This window comes from Raphanus sativus, chromosome 3 (genome assembly GCF_000801105.2).
Source record: "Raphanus sativus cultivar WK10039 chromosome 3, ASM80110v3, whole genome shotgun sequence".
Taxonomy (NCBI): Eukaryota; Viridiplantae; Streptophyta; class Magnoliopsida; order Brassicales; family Brassicaceae; genus Raphanus; species Raphanus sativus.
This window is the reverse complement of record NC_079513.1, coordinates 20742586-20758366: the sequence shown is the minus strand read 5'-3', so window position 1 is coordinate 20758366 and position 15781 is coordinate 20742586. Positions and strand designations below refer to the sequence as shown.

The following is a 15781-nucleotide window of genomic DNA, read 5'->3' as shown; positions in this document are numbered from 1 at the left end:
TCAAAACTCTATAAAATGAACTTTTTGTCATCGTCAGCTGAAACCATGTACAAAAAGGAGAACCATTTTGGAGTTGGATTAAAGAACCTAAGCAGTAGCAAAAAAAACATTACATATTAGTTAATCTTCACATCTTGTGTTCAGACATGTAACCGCAAATTAATTTGATTTTCTTAAGGCTTTTAAACAAAAAACAACTTCTTCAATATGGCCTCTGCTTGTTATGTTCATTTCTGGAAGGCAAGGACCTGTCTATCAAATCCTTTGCTTGCGCCGGACAAGCTTGATGTGAGATCTTCCACTGTCCTAAACCCAATCTGTCGCCAAAAAGAAAAGAGCAAAACGCAACAGAACATAAGGAACTGACCTCAAAATTGCCAAAAAACAAGATCAAATGACAAAACAAGAAGCCATGACAAATTTTATGAATCAAGTAGGTAGGGATGTCGATGAATAACACTAAGGAAGTAAATGGAGTTACCTTATCAAGAAGAATATTCTGGAAATGCTCTGGACGTAAAACAATGTTTCGGTAGTTCATTGCAGTTGTCTGCAGTCACACAAGATAAACAACACATATTCAAACTATGTAACTAGCTGGCTTGTGAACTCTGAAACATTAGAGATAAAACAATAGAAACAGACACACACCTCAGAGACGCGACGATTTTTTTCGTAAGATTTCCAAGGCTGAGGTTCCATTACAAAAATACCACCCTGAAAAAAACAAAGCCAGCAACCGTCAGTTATTCAAGTATGAGAAAAACAAATGTGCATACTCCAGTATAGTATAGTAGTTTACCGGATTAAGAAGCCGCCAAATTTTAGAAAACAAGGTGATTAAACCATCATCACCCCAGTTCAAATGAACCCATTTTGTCACACTCAAACTGCACAAAAAGAAAAAAGAAACTTGTCATCAATGAACTGTAATTTTCAATTTCAGCTAAAGACAAGCGAAGAAGTTTTAATTTCAACAAAAAGTAAGACCTCCTCTTTTACAGGAAAGGCTTATAGCTACATAAGATTTTTTAACCACCAGAAACCAAGGCTTTTCTTAACTACCGTTGAAAATTTTCATAAGCACATCTGACGTATGAGTTGGTGACTGTTCTTTTTGTTTGAGACCAACCAAACTTACAAGTGAGACGCAAAGGAGCAAAATGAGAAGGAGATTTTTTACCATAGAATTGTGTCGTAGCGATTCTCGTCAAGGTTACGGGAATGAACAAAATTCTCTTTCTGAAACGAGACAACCTGAAACAGTTCTTTAGTTTCTGCTGCGCTGCTGCCATTAGAGAGAGAAAGAGATTGCTCCTCCGAACCATCTGCTGCACCAGTCTTCTTTTCACCTTGACTCTGCGTCCTAACAAAATTCCTAAGACGCCAGCGAGCAACCTCAATGAGACCTTCAAATCAAAGAAAAAAAAAATCTAGTTCAATGCACAGGAGCTGATAATTTTGCTTAATTAAGAACAAAACAATGGTAGCCTCAGGATAAAGTATATACTGATGCTGTTTAAAAGTATAGATTCAATCAGTAGTTCTTACTTGAATCAATATCAACTCCAAGAATGCTCCGGCAACCAAACTTCTTAGCTGAGGAAAACAAAACATCAGAACAAAAACAATTCTTTATAAGATGTTAACATAGAAAGTTTCAGACTTTAACATATCATTCTTCACAAAGCTAATGAAGTGGACGAGTAGAAACCAAACAGTAATCAAAAAGAAGTAATCTTTTTCACAAAAATCATTATAAAGGAGAAAGCTTTTTTCTATTTACCAATATGGATAGTCATGACGCCGCTATTGCATCCGATGTCGAGACAGTCCTTGCCTTGAAACCATTCTTTCTTCAACACTTTAAGCCTAGGATCCTCATCCATGTCATTGCTAATCTATATCACCCCATTACAAAAAAAAAAATCAGGAGACAAAAACAAAACACTAAAAGGAGTAAAGAGAGACTCTCACTCTGTAGCCATAGTAGTTTTTGTAGTTTCCGAAAGGACAAGACTCTTGGCTCTTCTTCTTCTTCTTGTTGCTTGGATTGCTACTACAGTTCCCTTGTTGTTGTTGCTTCTGCTCTTCATTGGTTACTGCTTTCTCAGCACTCTTCTTCTCTTTGCTTCTCTTCCTCTTCCTCTTCGTCTTGGTATCGTTGTTGTCTTGACCCATTGAGAAGCCTGAACAAAGCCGACGATGTTTTTAGGGTTTATGTGTGACGATCGGTCTCTATTCGAGGACGCTAGCTAGCTGGAGAGGTTTGTCACCGAGTAAGCGGCGCAGAGCGAGGAGTCAGGAAGAAGAAGCGTCTTTGCAAAATTTATTAGCGAATCTCCTAATTAAATATTTTTGTCTCTTTTTGGTATTAATATATGCTTTTAGCTGATTTGTGTAAAAATTTTTTGGCTAGAAAATATGTCAATAATAACATTTTTAGTTTTGGAAAATTAATACTAGGTGGTACTAAAAACAAAAATAATTAAGGGGAATTTATAAAATCTGATGTTTATAGCTGATTTGTGTAAATTTATGATTTTTTGGCAAGAAAATAAGTCAATTATATAACATTTTAGTTTTATGAAAATTAATATTACATAATACTAGGTACTAAAAATAAACATAAATAAGGGGAATTTGTAATATCTGACATTTTGAATGATTTGTATTGAAATAAAAATTCTAGTACCTATTCTTAAAATGTTTATGAGAACAAATGTACAGAGCTTTGAAACTAAGAAGACGTCAAAGAAAGAAACCAAAAAAAAGAGCCACCACAGCTACTAAAGTTCTAGACGAAGCAGAGCCTTATTAGTCTTCATCTTCAGTCTCCTCATCGTCATCTTCCTCCTCCACATTGTTTCCCCCAAACCTCCACCCATCAGCCACATTCTCTCTATCTTCCTCCGTCTCCTCGCTATCTTCTTCTTCTCCTTCAAACGTTTCACTTGCTCGCCACGGTTTCTTAGCCATCCTTGCTTTGCCCGGTGAAGAGGTCGAGCCTTTCTTTACAGCTTTCGCTGGTGGTGGTGTCGTCTTCATCTTCGGCTTAGCTCTGCTCTGTTGTTTATGTCTCTGGCTTTTCCCGTTACCAGCAGCGTGTTTCCTGTAAACATCTTGATCACTCCCTTCTTCTAGATTAGGTGTCTTGCTGTTCTCTTCTGGTAAATGCTCTCTCTTCAAGTGGAGTTTGAGCTTGTACTCATGTATGTAAGCCTTGTCACACCCTTCATAAGGGCACGTGTATGGACGTTCCAAAGACGCTGAGGCGTAAACCGTCGCAGCTGGTGTTTTGGGAGTCCTAGACACTTTCTCTGCAGGTGGTGTGTATGTAGGCGTCTCTCCAGCAGCATTCTGTAATAAAAAACGGATGTGAAAAACTGAGAGAGATCAGTACTAAGATGGTCAGAGATGAAAGAATCTAAAGCATTTGAAGTAATGAAAAAAAACCTTTTCATGGTAGGCAGAAAGATGGTTCTTAAGCTTGTACTCATGAGCATATCTCTTGCCACAGCCAGAGTAAGGACAGATGTGATAGTTTGCTTGTGAATGAGTCTTCATGTGAGATCTGAGGTTAAAATCCAAGGAGAATGCCTGCCATCCAAAATCATCTACAGAAAGTTAGGGAGCATGGATTGAAATGCTTAATATCCACAACAAAACTGAGAGGTAGAGGAAGCGACAACCTTTCCACAGCCTTCATAAGTGCAGACAAAGTCCCTAGCCCCGGTGTGAATGAGCCAATGTCTCTTCAACTTTGAACTATCCAAAAATTTCTGTAACAGAACAACACCATAAAAAGAAGGTTTTGGTGGGTGGGTCTCATTCATTGAAAAGTCAAGAAAGTGAATGAATATTGTTACTAATACCTTATCACAACCAGGGTAATCACAAACGTACTGTCTTTCACCATGGACGTGGGAATGCTTTCTCAAGGCATTAACATCGAAGAAAATCTTGCCACATCCATCGTAGCTGCAGAGAAACAAGATCTCAGAAGTGGGTTCGGAGTCAGGATCTGAACCATCCGCAGTAGTGGTAGTAGGCTCTATCTCTTTTTCTTTCAGTGTCTTCAACGTTTCCTCTGTACCACAAACAAAGCAAATGAGAGAGACTAGACAATTATAATCACAAAAAACTAAGCACAGAGTGAAAGTAAGCTGAAACAAGACGGATGTGAAGAATAGATAGGGAGCAGCTAATCTGTATTCTTCTAACCTGTGACCCATTTGCGAAGATAACACTTGGCACCAGTAGCAACAATATCTTGTGGTACCCTGAAGAACCAATGATTCATCATTTTAATGATGTAAAGCCTTAATCTTTCGCATCTTTGGGCATGAATCACAAGGAAGGAAGGAAAGAATCGGGACTTACCAGTCCTTGATCCACCTAACAGCAGGAGGAGCCTTTGATGATTTAAGGATTGGACGTCTTTCGAATGGATTCTGATACGGATACTGCAGATGCTGCTCCATTGATTCCTCTGGAAAACGACGAATTTCGAATTGGTTGTGAACAAACTCGGTGGAGATGATTAGTCCAGATGATTAGGGTTTAAAGTCTCTCTCTGCCTCTGGGGAAGGGGAAAGATATATATATATATATATAGAGAGACCTTTAAGCAATATATAGCTTTGTTGATTATGAAGTCCCTCCCGGTTCGATTCTTTCTCAAACTCTGTAAATGGCGAAACCAATCTTCTTTTTTTTTTCTTCTTCTCTCAACTCATTTCTGTAAACTTGAAGAGGTTTAATGTTTAAAAATTGTAAATTTAACTTTCTTTTTTGGCTTGTTTCATCAAATCTATTAATATTGAACTTTTTTTCTACGATTCTCCATTTATCTATATCACTTAAAATCATGTTTAAAAAAGCGTTCTGAATGACATCTCTCTATCCGACCTATGAGGGAACCACTTGTACGAGTCTCTTCGAGTGAGTCGGCTGGCTCTGGATATGAAATATGTTACACACTCTAAACCATACACCCACCACGAAGGTCAAACTCATCAGACTGTTGGGTAACATTACTGCATTATCTTTTCACAACACGGCATATTTCGCCATTTCACCCAAAACACACTTTTTTACCAGAAACACAAACCAAAAAGTAATGTGGAAGGTGTGTCATTCTCAATAGAAAGCTTTATGAGTTTGCAAAAGATAAAAACAAAAACGAATTCAAATTGTTTCTCTTCTCTCATCAAACATTGTACATAAAATCTAAAACATATTTTTCCATTCTTTGCCTCTCTCTCTCTCTCTTCTGCCATAAGATTCTTCAACTCACCTCTGTTTAATCGAAGCAACGTGTGCGGCCTAATGAAACACGGATTGATGATAATACCCTTACTGAAAGTAAAAAGGCAGCTGCTACTTTTACCACCCAATTTTGCTTTTTAATCAGTACGGTCTGTAGCGCATTGGCCGTCTGAACCTGGGAACTCTCCTGCAACAAACCATAAACACCCATCCCACCACATATGAATGATCCACTCGAATATATAGACACTGAATCGTTGCTTGTTTTTGTTTAAAAGAGAGAGAGAGAGGAGGCACACAAGTCTCTAGAACGTACCCATAACCATAAGGAGCATAAAATGGAATTCCAGGCATGAATCCTCTCATTGGTCTAAAGGGACGCCTTCCTCGGAACTGTCTCATTCCAGGGACGTTAGTTCTCTTTGCTGATACCTGAAAATTGCATTAACCAATGTAAGAGAATGGCATATCTTCAAGCCATAAGACAATTAACTATATGTCACTGAACGAGTTTGCACCTTTATCTGACGACCATGCAGCTCTGACTCGTTCAAGATAAGAGAATTCTGAACGGCATCTTCTTCCACGAATTCGACGTAGGCAAAACCTTTGGGTTGGCCAAACTTGTCTGTCAGAATCGTAACCCTATTGACTGTTCCGCAGGACTGGAAATGTTGCTGGACTTCCTCTGGGGTACATGCATAGTCCACCTAACAATATAACATAACCAAATAGTTACATAGGAAAAAGTAATTAATCATTTGAGAACTAATGCTTTCACAAATATTGACAAAAGACAAGATAGATGGGAGATAATAAGGTTCTGAAGGTAAGTAGTTTTAGCAATTACAGTAATAAACAAACTTTCTTTTGAAAAGATTACAATGAGAAACCTATAAAAATTAAATAGTGGAAACCTCACATTGCCAACATAGATTGAACGGGAATCAACTTCCTCCTTCTCAGCCGAACTAATAGCACCTGATGGATCTTCATTGATATGCAACAAAACAAAAGATATGACATTCACCAAATTAGCCTAAGTGTATTCTTGCCTTCAAGTCAAGAACAGTTTTGCATAAGATCACTAATGGTTTCTTTCCCATACACAAACTCCAAGTATACTTCTTGAGAGATTCGCTAACTAGCTGAAAGATTCCAATACCTAAAACTAACTAAAGTAACTCTCATAATCAACACGACATGCTCTAAACCTAATCCAAAGATTCAAAGCACGAGCACAAGAATAGAGAACCTTGATCAGCGCCCATTTCTTTCTCGGCTTTGGCTTGCATTTCACGCAAAGCTCCAGCTTCTTCCTCGATCTCCTTGATTCGCTTCTTCATATCCTCCAGATCCTATCCAACCATAACAAGCAGAAACTAACTAAATACACAATCGGAACGCTCGATTGAAAAGCTTGGGATCGGAAGAAATCAAACAGTACCTTAGAGCTAGAGCCTGGCTCAAGCTCCTCGTCTCCTCCGGCGGCGGCGGCGCCTTCTTCTTCACCGACGTGTTCCTCGTACTCGTCCGTCTCCATCTCTCCTTCCTCCTCAGGGATCTCTCCACCGTACACCTCGTGCTCTTGCTCATCGTTAAGCGTCATCTCTCTCTCTCTCTATCTTCCTCTTCTCTCACTCGGCGACTGTCGTTAATCGAGAAATCTTAGGGCTTGTAATCGAGAAAGAGAGGGGAAGAAGGGTTGTTCGTTATAACAGATTTCCCGAAAGGGTAGCTTTGGAATTATAATTATCAAATTTTAAACCCAAGATTGAATCGGGTTGGGCTTTATTAAAATGGGCCTTCCATCGGTTGGGCCTTCATAAACGTGACGTATCAGATCAGTTTTACTCCAGTTAAAGTGGGTCCCATTTTGTGATTACGTGGTACCTCACCCCTTTTAAACTCAACGACTTTGTGGTCTGAATATCGATTCTGAAACTCTTATCCTTCTGCAAACAGTAGGGAGCAAAACAGTCTCACGATGGCTACCACGTCATCATCTCCACCGTGTTATGTCTCCGTCTCATTCCTCCGTCAACTTCCTCCTTGCACCACGGTTCAGTACTTCGGTTTCTCACCGACCCAGCGTAAACTGGGTGGGTTAACGGTAGCCCGGAACAATCTGGCGCAGGATTTTCTCGGGGACTGGGGGGCTCGAGACCCTTACCCGGAGGAGATAGCTAGCCAGTTCGGTGATAAAGTGTTGGGACCCCAAAGCACTGAGCACAAGATTCTGATTCCTAATGCCTCTGTTCTCTCCCTCTCCCAGCTCGAATGCTCCCCTGTTTCGCCTTCGCAGGCTCCGTTATCCCCCGATGATGCAACAAAGCTCCTCCATAAGGTTTATTTTTCTCATACATATAACATCATAACTACTGTAATTCTCTTTGGTGTAGTTTTGATTTTTTTTTATAAGTTCATCGGTTGGTCAAATATGTTGTGAATATTCAATTGATTAATGACTAAACATGAAACCTTTGCCTCTCATTAAAAGCTTAGTTATCTATAATATATAGTCTACACGAAGGCCTATCAATCATTGTCATGATCATGGAACTTTAAAAGAAAGTATATTCTATCGTATATAGCTAAATTACATGGTTAGGTCTTAAGTATCTTATATGGCTATTATGTAAAATGTTTCAGGTCTTGGGGTGGAGTATAATGGAGGATGAAGCGGGTGGTCTGAAAATAAGGTGCATGTGGAAGGTGAGGGATTTTGGGTGCGGCGTTGAACTCATTAACAGGATCCATAAGGTTGCTGAAGCTTCTGGCCATTACCCTTCTCTCCATTTGGAAAGTCCTACCCAAGTTAGAGCTGAACTATCTACCTCTTCCATTGGTATGTCAACATTCAACACCCCAAGAAAAAAACAAAAACACGATTATTGTTCGTTTTTTCTTTTCTTTTTTTCTTTTTAAGTATAAGGTTTCTTAAAACGGTTTGGTGTTGGTTTATTTGATGAACAATGCAGGTGGGCTGAGTATGAACGATTTCATAATGGCGGCAAAGATAGATGACATCAAGACTTCTGATCTTTCCCCTAGGAAAAGAGCTTGGGCGTAACAAACTTGTTCTTTTTTTTTTACTTATCTCATATTTGTGACATTTTTGTATGATAACATATAATACACGTGATGTATTCGTTGGTCTTTATGTTAAGTTATATAGAAACTATGTATTATTCATAATCATATTGGAAAGCATTTTTAGCACAAAACACTACGATCATGTAATTTCATAAGACATACATTAATAAGTGATATTTGTTCATCGATTCTATGTTGGGACATGCTCGGAGATTTGTTCAGCAGATGGCTGGAAAAGATTCATAGAGGAGACAACATTGGAGGATCACTTTGGAGTGAGATATATGGTATCAAATGTCAGAAGATTAAAAGATTAAAAGAAGAAAAAAAACTAGTTGCTTAATACTAATATGGAGAGGATCACCTCTCACTCACCATCTTATTGGGTCGCATGTATCCATAGAATGTTAATCAGAGGAGGATCCTTTTGGACAATGAGGGAAACTCAAGAAGGGCCATGGCTGTGGAGGAAGTTACTCACGTATATAGAGTGAAATTTAAAAGTTATCATTGAGTTAAATTCAGAATGGCTGTTTTCAACGGCTTTCTGGTTTGATGCTTGGTTTATTGGGGAGGCTTCATGAAATCAGATGCCAAGAGATCATATAGACATGGATTTTCTAGAACAAATGACAATAGCGAAGGTGATGAATACACATCGTCAGAGGAGACACATGATTGTGGTCTTAAATCACTAGAAGATAAGATATAAGTAGAGTAATCATCAGAAACAGAAAATTGGTGATGACATTCCTCTGTGGCTCTTCTCACTGGATAATTTAGTAATAAGTTCACAACACAGAGGACACGTTATTCGAGCAACAGAAGTAACACATGGTGGATAATTCCAAGCCTGTGAAACTTAACATATTGATAAGTGTTCAATTATGTTAAAATAAATACAAAAAAAAATCTAGAAATAGAAAAAGGAAGTTTTCTATTTAGGTTAATTTGTGTTTACATATCTCATATAGAGAGGTGTTCCATAAGAAATTTAAGAGAGAGATCAAGAGATCTAAGAGAGATCAATGATATAAGAGAAACATTGAAAACTTTAGTTTTGAAAAATTTATTTAAGCTAATAAAAAATGGAAAAATTGTTTTTAGGCCCAAAAAACAAGAACTATGTCATATTAGTCTAATTTTTCTTTTGTGCCATTTTTTCTCTAATACCCTTTACTATTCTCTAAAATAAATCAAATAAATAGATTTACAAACAAACAAAAAAATAAAAAAATAGTAAATACTGATAAAATACATATATCAATTTATTGATATATTTTTCAGTTCAAAAAAATGTTTAAATTATAATTTCATATTTTGTTCTAAAAAAGGTAGAATTGACATTCTACATAGTAAAAAAGTAGAATATACTTTTTTCATTGAATTTACTATGTTTAGAATACATGTTCTACTTAAATAATAGTAATCTAAAAATATTTGGAAAACACATTTGATGCGTAACCTATAGTTCTAAAATCTTTAGAAATCAAAATCTACACATTACTATAAATCTAAAACCTGTAGAAATCAGAATCTACATATTATTATAAATCTAAAATTAGTAGAAATCGATTTCTAACATGTTTATTGTATTCTACCTATTTTAGAATATATGTTCTACGGACAAGGAGATAATATTTGGGAATATTTTGTATCCTTATTTATTGATAAAAGCTGATTTTGTTTTAAAAAAAAAAGAAAATGTTTAGTAAAAAAAATCTTTTAGTAAAAAAAATTCTTTAGAAAGAAAAAAATCTGTAAAAAAGGAAATTAGTTTTTTGGGCTAAAAAATTAATTGAGATTTTTAATTTTTATTTTTTTAGTAAAAAATATATTTTAATATTCAAAATTAGTTTTTAATTGTAGTTTTGAATTTTTAATTGAAATTTAAGGATAGTATTGCCATTTAAAAAAATTAGCCTAATAGGACATAAAGTAAGCAAGATTAGACTAAGAAGACATAGTTGTTGTTTTTTTGGTTAAAAAAACAATTTTCCCTACAAAAAATCTTCTTATAAATTCTTTGTTTCTAGAGATCTCAGAGATTTGAACACAAGACTGGTAGAAATGAGTCTGGTATAAACATGCTATGCGTAATTACATAATGACAAACCGAAAGAATAAGTTTGGTTTTTTCTTTTTTAACACTGAAAATTTCAAGTTTAAAAGGACAACAACATAATGTTTCCTAGATGAAATACAACCATAACATCCCGAGTTGTGATATATGAAAATTTTAAGAGAATTGATTTGGTTATCTATGCTACCAAAATTGATTTACTCTTTTCCGTGACACATCCATTTAGAACTCCAGAGTTAAGTGTGTTTGAGCTGGAGTAGTGAAAGGATGAATGACCTATCGGGAAGTGATTCGCGATATCGTGCAAGTGAGGCAAAAGCACGGAGAAAAGTCAGGTGGTGATTGCAAAATCGATTTCGAGCTTTGGAAAAACTAATAGACCGACCGTCAGATGGGATGGACCCCACGGGCTGAAAGAGTAGGTGTGGGCGATCCATTAGCCGTAAGCGGACGGAGCGTTACAACAACAATTCACCAGTTGGTGGTATGAATAACTCAAATAAACAACCAAAATGAAAGATGCAAGAAGAAAACCGAGAGGTCGAAATTAGCAGACTGATTAAATCAACAAACCTAAAGAATAAGTTTGGTTATGAAGCTGTTTCGTCTAGTTCTTTCTTTCATATGATCAGTCAAACCAAATTACACAATGACAAACCGAAAGAATAATTGGACATCCTGTAATATTAGGGAAAAAATAGATACTATTGACCGCATACAATAATAATAGGAAAGAAAATTAATACTATTGACTACATAATATTGATATAATAATAGGAAATAAAATATATACTATTGTCCATCCACAAATGTGGTAAGAAATATTTATCATAAAACTCATAAGTTTGCACGCTTTATGTTTAGAAGCTCTTCACCATTTTTCTTATAAATTGGAACACATTCCATTACTTAGTTTCATCAAACAAGAATCAACTTACACAATATCATATCTCAGACGTCATAGATTTTTCTTAGTCCTGTTGCATAATCCCAAATATATTTATGTCGATTAAGAGTGTGCACTTTCTCCTGGTGACGATATGCATTGCATCCTCTGTTAATGCTCAGTTTCCATTTCCGTTTCCATTTCAACCAAGTCCTGGTGGTATGCCAGGGTTTCCCTTTCCACATCCATTTCAACCAAGTCCAGGTGGTATGCCAGGAATTCCTGGTATAAGCCAATGTTGGTCAACACTGATGGATATGCCAGGCTGTTTTGCAGAGATCAGACAATCCATTATGACCGGTAAATTCGGAAGCATAGGTCCTGCCTGTTGTAAAGCTTTTTTAGATGCTGAAGCCAACTGCACACAAAATCTTCCATTCAAACCGTTTTTTCCTCCTATGCTAAAGGAACAATGCTCGCGTGCTGCAGGTCCTCCAACGATGTTGTAGGATTAACGTGAAAGATAAATTACGAAAAGGAAAGACAATAATCTAATAACTATATTGTTGCATTTCCTATATTTTATTGAACGAATTTCACAATCCTTAAGCATTTTACATGTAAGGAGATAAGATATGTCACATATTCATGACCCTTATAATTCCTCTATTTAAAATTCATGTTTTGGAATAACATCAGTGATAAAAAAACTTATTGTAGACTTTCGATTATCCATCCACAAAACACTATTTCATTATTCTATTTATTTTATTTTTTATGATTTATTATTTAATTTTTTGTATAAATTAAGAAATATATATATATATAAACCTACATTTTTTTATTTAGCTATCAAGCTTTTAAAACAAAACTGTAAATTTTCAACACATTTTTTTCAGAAGTGTTTTGTAAGCAAGCTTCCACTTCCAGTTTTAAAGATGGAAACATGCATCAAAGTGTATGTGCTACTTTGATTCTTAATAGTGATATACTATTTCCGACGAAACTATTCGTCAATGTTTTCCAGTTTTGCTCGAAAATTCGTCAGAAATTTGTCTGTCGGAGTTCGTTAGAAATTCATCTGATAACCCAAATAAATTCTGACATATAACATTTTTCTGACAAGATAAAACCAAAAAAATCTTTCGCTCTGTTTCCTATGAATCGTTCGTAAGAAATGGGTTGTTTTCTTTGTAATATATGGCTTTCAAATTTTAATTTTAGTTTTAGACGTAAATGAAATGAAAAAAGATATTAATTTAAAAAATCATTTATAATAATGTTTTATATCTTTTTCAAAAGGTTTACTACAGTTTTTAGTGATTTTAAGTCTAAACTGTATCTTATAAAATGTAATTCATTTAGATTACTGTCTACTTTAATCTATGTCACAATAAATATCTAGTTAAATATTTAAATAGTGATTAATATTTTAATTACCATGCAAGAACGAATCCTAATCTTATTTTTCCTAAGAAAATAAAAATTTAACATGAGGCAAATAAACTTACTAAGTTTCTTTGCTTTTAAAATTTCATCTAGCTCTTTCTATCATATGGCCAATTTTGATAATCAATTCAATCAAACAAAATTATTCATACAAGATATAGAGAAGGGATAAAAGAATTCCTACAAAATTAGAAAAAAATATATATTATAGACTATATACAAAAGTGGTAAATAATCCTTATCATACACTCAATGAATATGACTGTTTTAGTATAGATAAAAATTATATCTTGCTAAATTAATTTAGTTATATACAATGACTATTGAGAAATTCAACACACTTGGAACATAGAGTTAACTTCAATATCTTTTGGAGATCACATAACTCTTATAGATATTATGGAGAATAAAATTAAAGAGTTTATAATAAATATATTACATATTAAAATAATTATTAAATATTTTTATAAAATTCCCGCAAAAGCATGAATCATAATGTTATTTTTATAAGAAAATAACTATACTGACATGAGACAAATACATTTTATAATAAAATAACTATACTGACATGAGATAAATACATTTTTCAAAAATTAATTTTATTTTTCTTCTTCAATGTAAATTTTTTTCTCATATGGTCAATAAAACCAAATTACATGCATGAAAAAAAAAAATTATTGACCAATACAATAGTGGAATGAAATATTTATCATAAAACTCAATATTCGACAGTTATGTTTCTAATAATTGTTATTGATTAGAAGCCCTACACCGTTTCCCTTATAAATTGCATCATATTGCATTACTTAGTTTCATCAAACAAGAATCAGCTTACAACAAATCATATCTAGGACATCTAAGTCTTCTCTTTATCATATTTGAAAAGATTCAAGTATATTCATCATGTCCGTTAAGAATGTGTACTTTATTCTAGTGAGTATATGCATTGCATCCTCCGTTAATGCTCAGTTACCGCAGTTTCCATTTCCACTTCCATTTCAACCAAGTCCTGGTACACCAGGATTTCCGTTTCCGCTTCCGTTTCAACCAATTCCCGGTGGTATGCCAGGAATTCCTGATATGAGCAAATGTTGGTCAATATTTATGGATATGCCCGGATGCTTTGCAGAGATCAGACAATCTATTATCACCGGCAAATTTGGTAATATAGGTCCCGCTTGTTGTAAAGCTTTTCTAGATGCTGAAGCCAACTGCACACACCATCTTCCATTCAACCCGTTTTTCCCTCCTATGGTGAAGGAACAATGCTCTCGAGTTGCCGGTCCTCCAACAACATTGTAGGATTAAGGACCAGCTATGTGAAAGATTAATTAAAAAATGAAGGTGGTGATCAAATAATAATATTGTTGCATTTCCTATGATTAAGACAACAAATTACGAAATCTTTAAGAATTTCATCTATTCTGAAAACATATATTATTAAATTAAAATAATCATACAAGTAAGCAACATATATTGAAAACTGTGCTAATATCAAAACATGTCACAATGTTTGGTTGATGAATAAATCCTTGGTCTTTTTAATGTCTTATTAATCACACATTATACATCTCATAAATTTGGTTCTTTTTATATTAGATGTCAAATTATTTTCAAAATAGTGACGAATACGAAATTAATAATATTTATGCATATAAACATATACATCTATACTATTAAAACAGAATTCCTGTTGGGATTTTGTTATTATTTTTTTCAATTATTTACAGTAGAATGCCATTACTATATTAATTAGTATTAATAAATAAACATCCTAAAATCTAGCTCAAGGAAAAATTTAAACAACATATTTAAATGCCACCAACGGTAAATAAATCATTGATCATATATTTGGCTCTTACTAATTCAGACGAATCTATAGTTGTTACTATAAACAATGATTCCATAACAATATATAGGTATGAATTTTTTTTAATTTTAATTATTAATAAATGAATATTGGACACTAACGTCTAAAATATTTATATCTTCATATTCTTATTTAAAAAAAGTTATAATACAAAATTTTGAATTATTAAAAACATGATTAAAGCAAGATTGTATTATATAATATGTAAGCAAACCCGGTATATATATATATATATATATATATATATATGCATATCTATGGTATTGATTTTGTAAAAAACGGTTCATATTTAAACCCCAATAAACATTTAATCATACTAGGAAAAAGTTAAACACATAATCTTGTAGTATTATTAAATAAATTAAACACATGATCTTGTATATTTTAATTGGAATCGTTCAGTTTTGATTTGGGTTTCGGATTTCATATTTTAGGCTTAGAGACTTAAACCCCATTCTGAATATTGTGGTTTAGTTTGGGTATCCATTTAAATTATGTAAAAATATAAAAAAATTGAATATACCTTAAATTCTAAAAATCCAAAATTAAATAATATAAACATATAAAATTAAAAATGTAATTTATTTGGAAGTTTTGATGTTGAACAAGTTTTAAGATATTTCCGGTGTTTTGAGCATTTAGGGTACCTGGAATATTTGGTTTGAGACAGGTTTGAATCTGGTTCGGGTTCGATTCAGTTTTTTTATCCGGATATTTTATCCAGCTCTATCATTTATCATAAAAAATTATAAAAACAAAATTTGACCAATGCGAGACATGCCAGTGCTTATTTAAATAAAATTATATAAAACTTGATATATATATATATATATATATATATTTATAGATAGACATGATAGTTTATAATAAACCAAATTTTGTAAACAAAATAATTATATGCTTTGAAAGTACCCGTCAAAATCTAGTTATTACTATTATTTGATAAGATCATTAATACAATATCTATTATTTGACATGATGATTACTCAATGAAAATAATTGAATGGAACATGGATCTTTTGTTGAATATAGATCAAAACTCTTTGATATCATAATCATTAGACTCATTCTCCGGTTACGGAAAAACAAAAATGTCCTGATCTTGGCTGGAAACAAGATGATATTT

At 34.0% G+C, this 15781-nt stretch overlaps 6 protein-coding genes across 6 annotated transcripts; 3 read left to right on the top strand and 3 right to left on the bottom strand.

Moving 5' to 3' along the window:
* Positions 1-7: 7 nt before the first annotated feature.
* On the bottom strand, positions 8-2340 carry LOC108844041 (probable RNA methyltransferase At5g51130). Its single transcript, XM_018617235.2, has 8 exons — positions 1978-2340; positions 1787-1901; positions 1552-1599; positions 1184-1409; positions 803-890; positions 652-717; positions 482-550; positions 8-317 (listed from the first exon to the last, which is right to left on the bottom strand). The coding sequence occupies exons 1-8, from the start codon at positions 2179-2181 to the stop codon at positions 228-230; spliced, it is 906 nt and encodes a 301-aa protein (XP_018472737.2). The 5' UTR covers positions 2182-2340; the 3' UTR covers positions 8-227.
* A 306-nt stretch (positions 2341-2646) lies between these two features.
* Positions 2647-4715, bottom strand: LOC108844735 (zinc finger transcription factor YY1). Its single transcript, XM_018618029.2, has 6 exons — positions 4384-4715; positions 4225-4283; positions 3876-4090; positions 3693-3782; positions 3457-3600; positions 2647-3360 (listed from the first exon to the last, which is right to left on the bottom strand). Exons 1-6 carry the CDS (start codon positions 4482-4484, stop codon positions 2818-2820), a joined length of 1152 nt encoding a protein of 383 aa, XP_018473531.2. The 5' UTR covers positions 4485-4715; the 3' UTR covers positions 2647-2817.
* A 405-nt stretch (positions 4716-5120) lies between these two features.
* LOC108844184 (polyadenylate-binding protein 1) lies at positions 5121-6968 on the bottom strand. Its single transcript, XM_018617404.2, has 6 exons — positions 6719-6968; positions 6527-6629; positions 6194-6261; positions 5790-5981; positions 5588-5703; positions 5121-5458 (listed from the first exon to the last, which is right to left on the bottom strand). The coding sequence occupies exons 1-6, from the start codon at positions 6878-6880 to the stop codon at positions 5413-5415; spliced, it is 687 nt and encodes a 228-aa protein (XP_018472906.2). The 5' UTR covers positions 6881-6968; the 3' UTR covers positions 5121-5412.
* Positions 6969-7204: 236 nt separating this feature from the next.
* On the top strand, positions 7205-8498 carry LOC108844711 (probable pterin-4-alpha-carbinolamine dehydratase, chloroplastic). Its single transcript, XM_018618003.2, has 3 exons — positions 7205-7618; positions 7924-8119; positions 8253-8498. The coding sequence occupies exons 1-3, from the start codon at positions 7259-7261 to the stop codon at positions 8342-8344; spliced, it is 648 nt and encodes a 215-aa protein (XP_018473505.2). The 5' UTR covers positions 7205-7258; the 3' UTR covers positions 8345-8498.
* Positions 8499-11452: 2954 nt separating this feature from the next.
* LOC108845447 (uncharacterized) lies at positions 11453-11845 on the top strand. Its single transcript, XM_018618656.1, has one exon. The coding sequence runs from the start codon at positions 11453-11455 to the stop codon at positions 11843-11845; it is 393 nt and encodes a 130-aa protein (XP_018474158.1).
* Positions 11846-13688: 1843 nt separating this feature from the next.
* Positions 13689-14087, top strand: LOC108845446 (uncharacterized). The gene has a single exon (XM_018618655.1). The coding sequence runs from the start codon at positions 13689-13691 to the stop codon at positions 14085-14087; it is 399 nt and encodes a 132-aa protein (XP_018474157.1).
* Positions 14088-15781: the final 1694 nt, after the last annotated feature.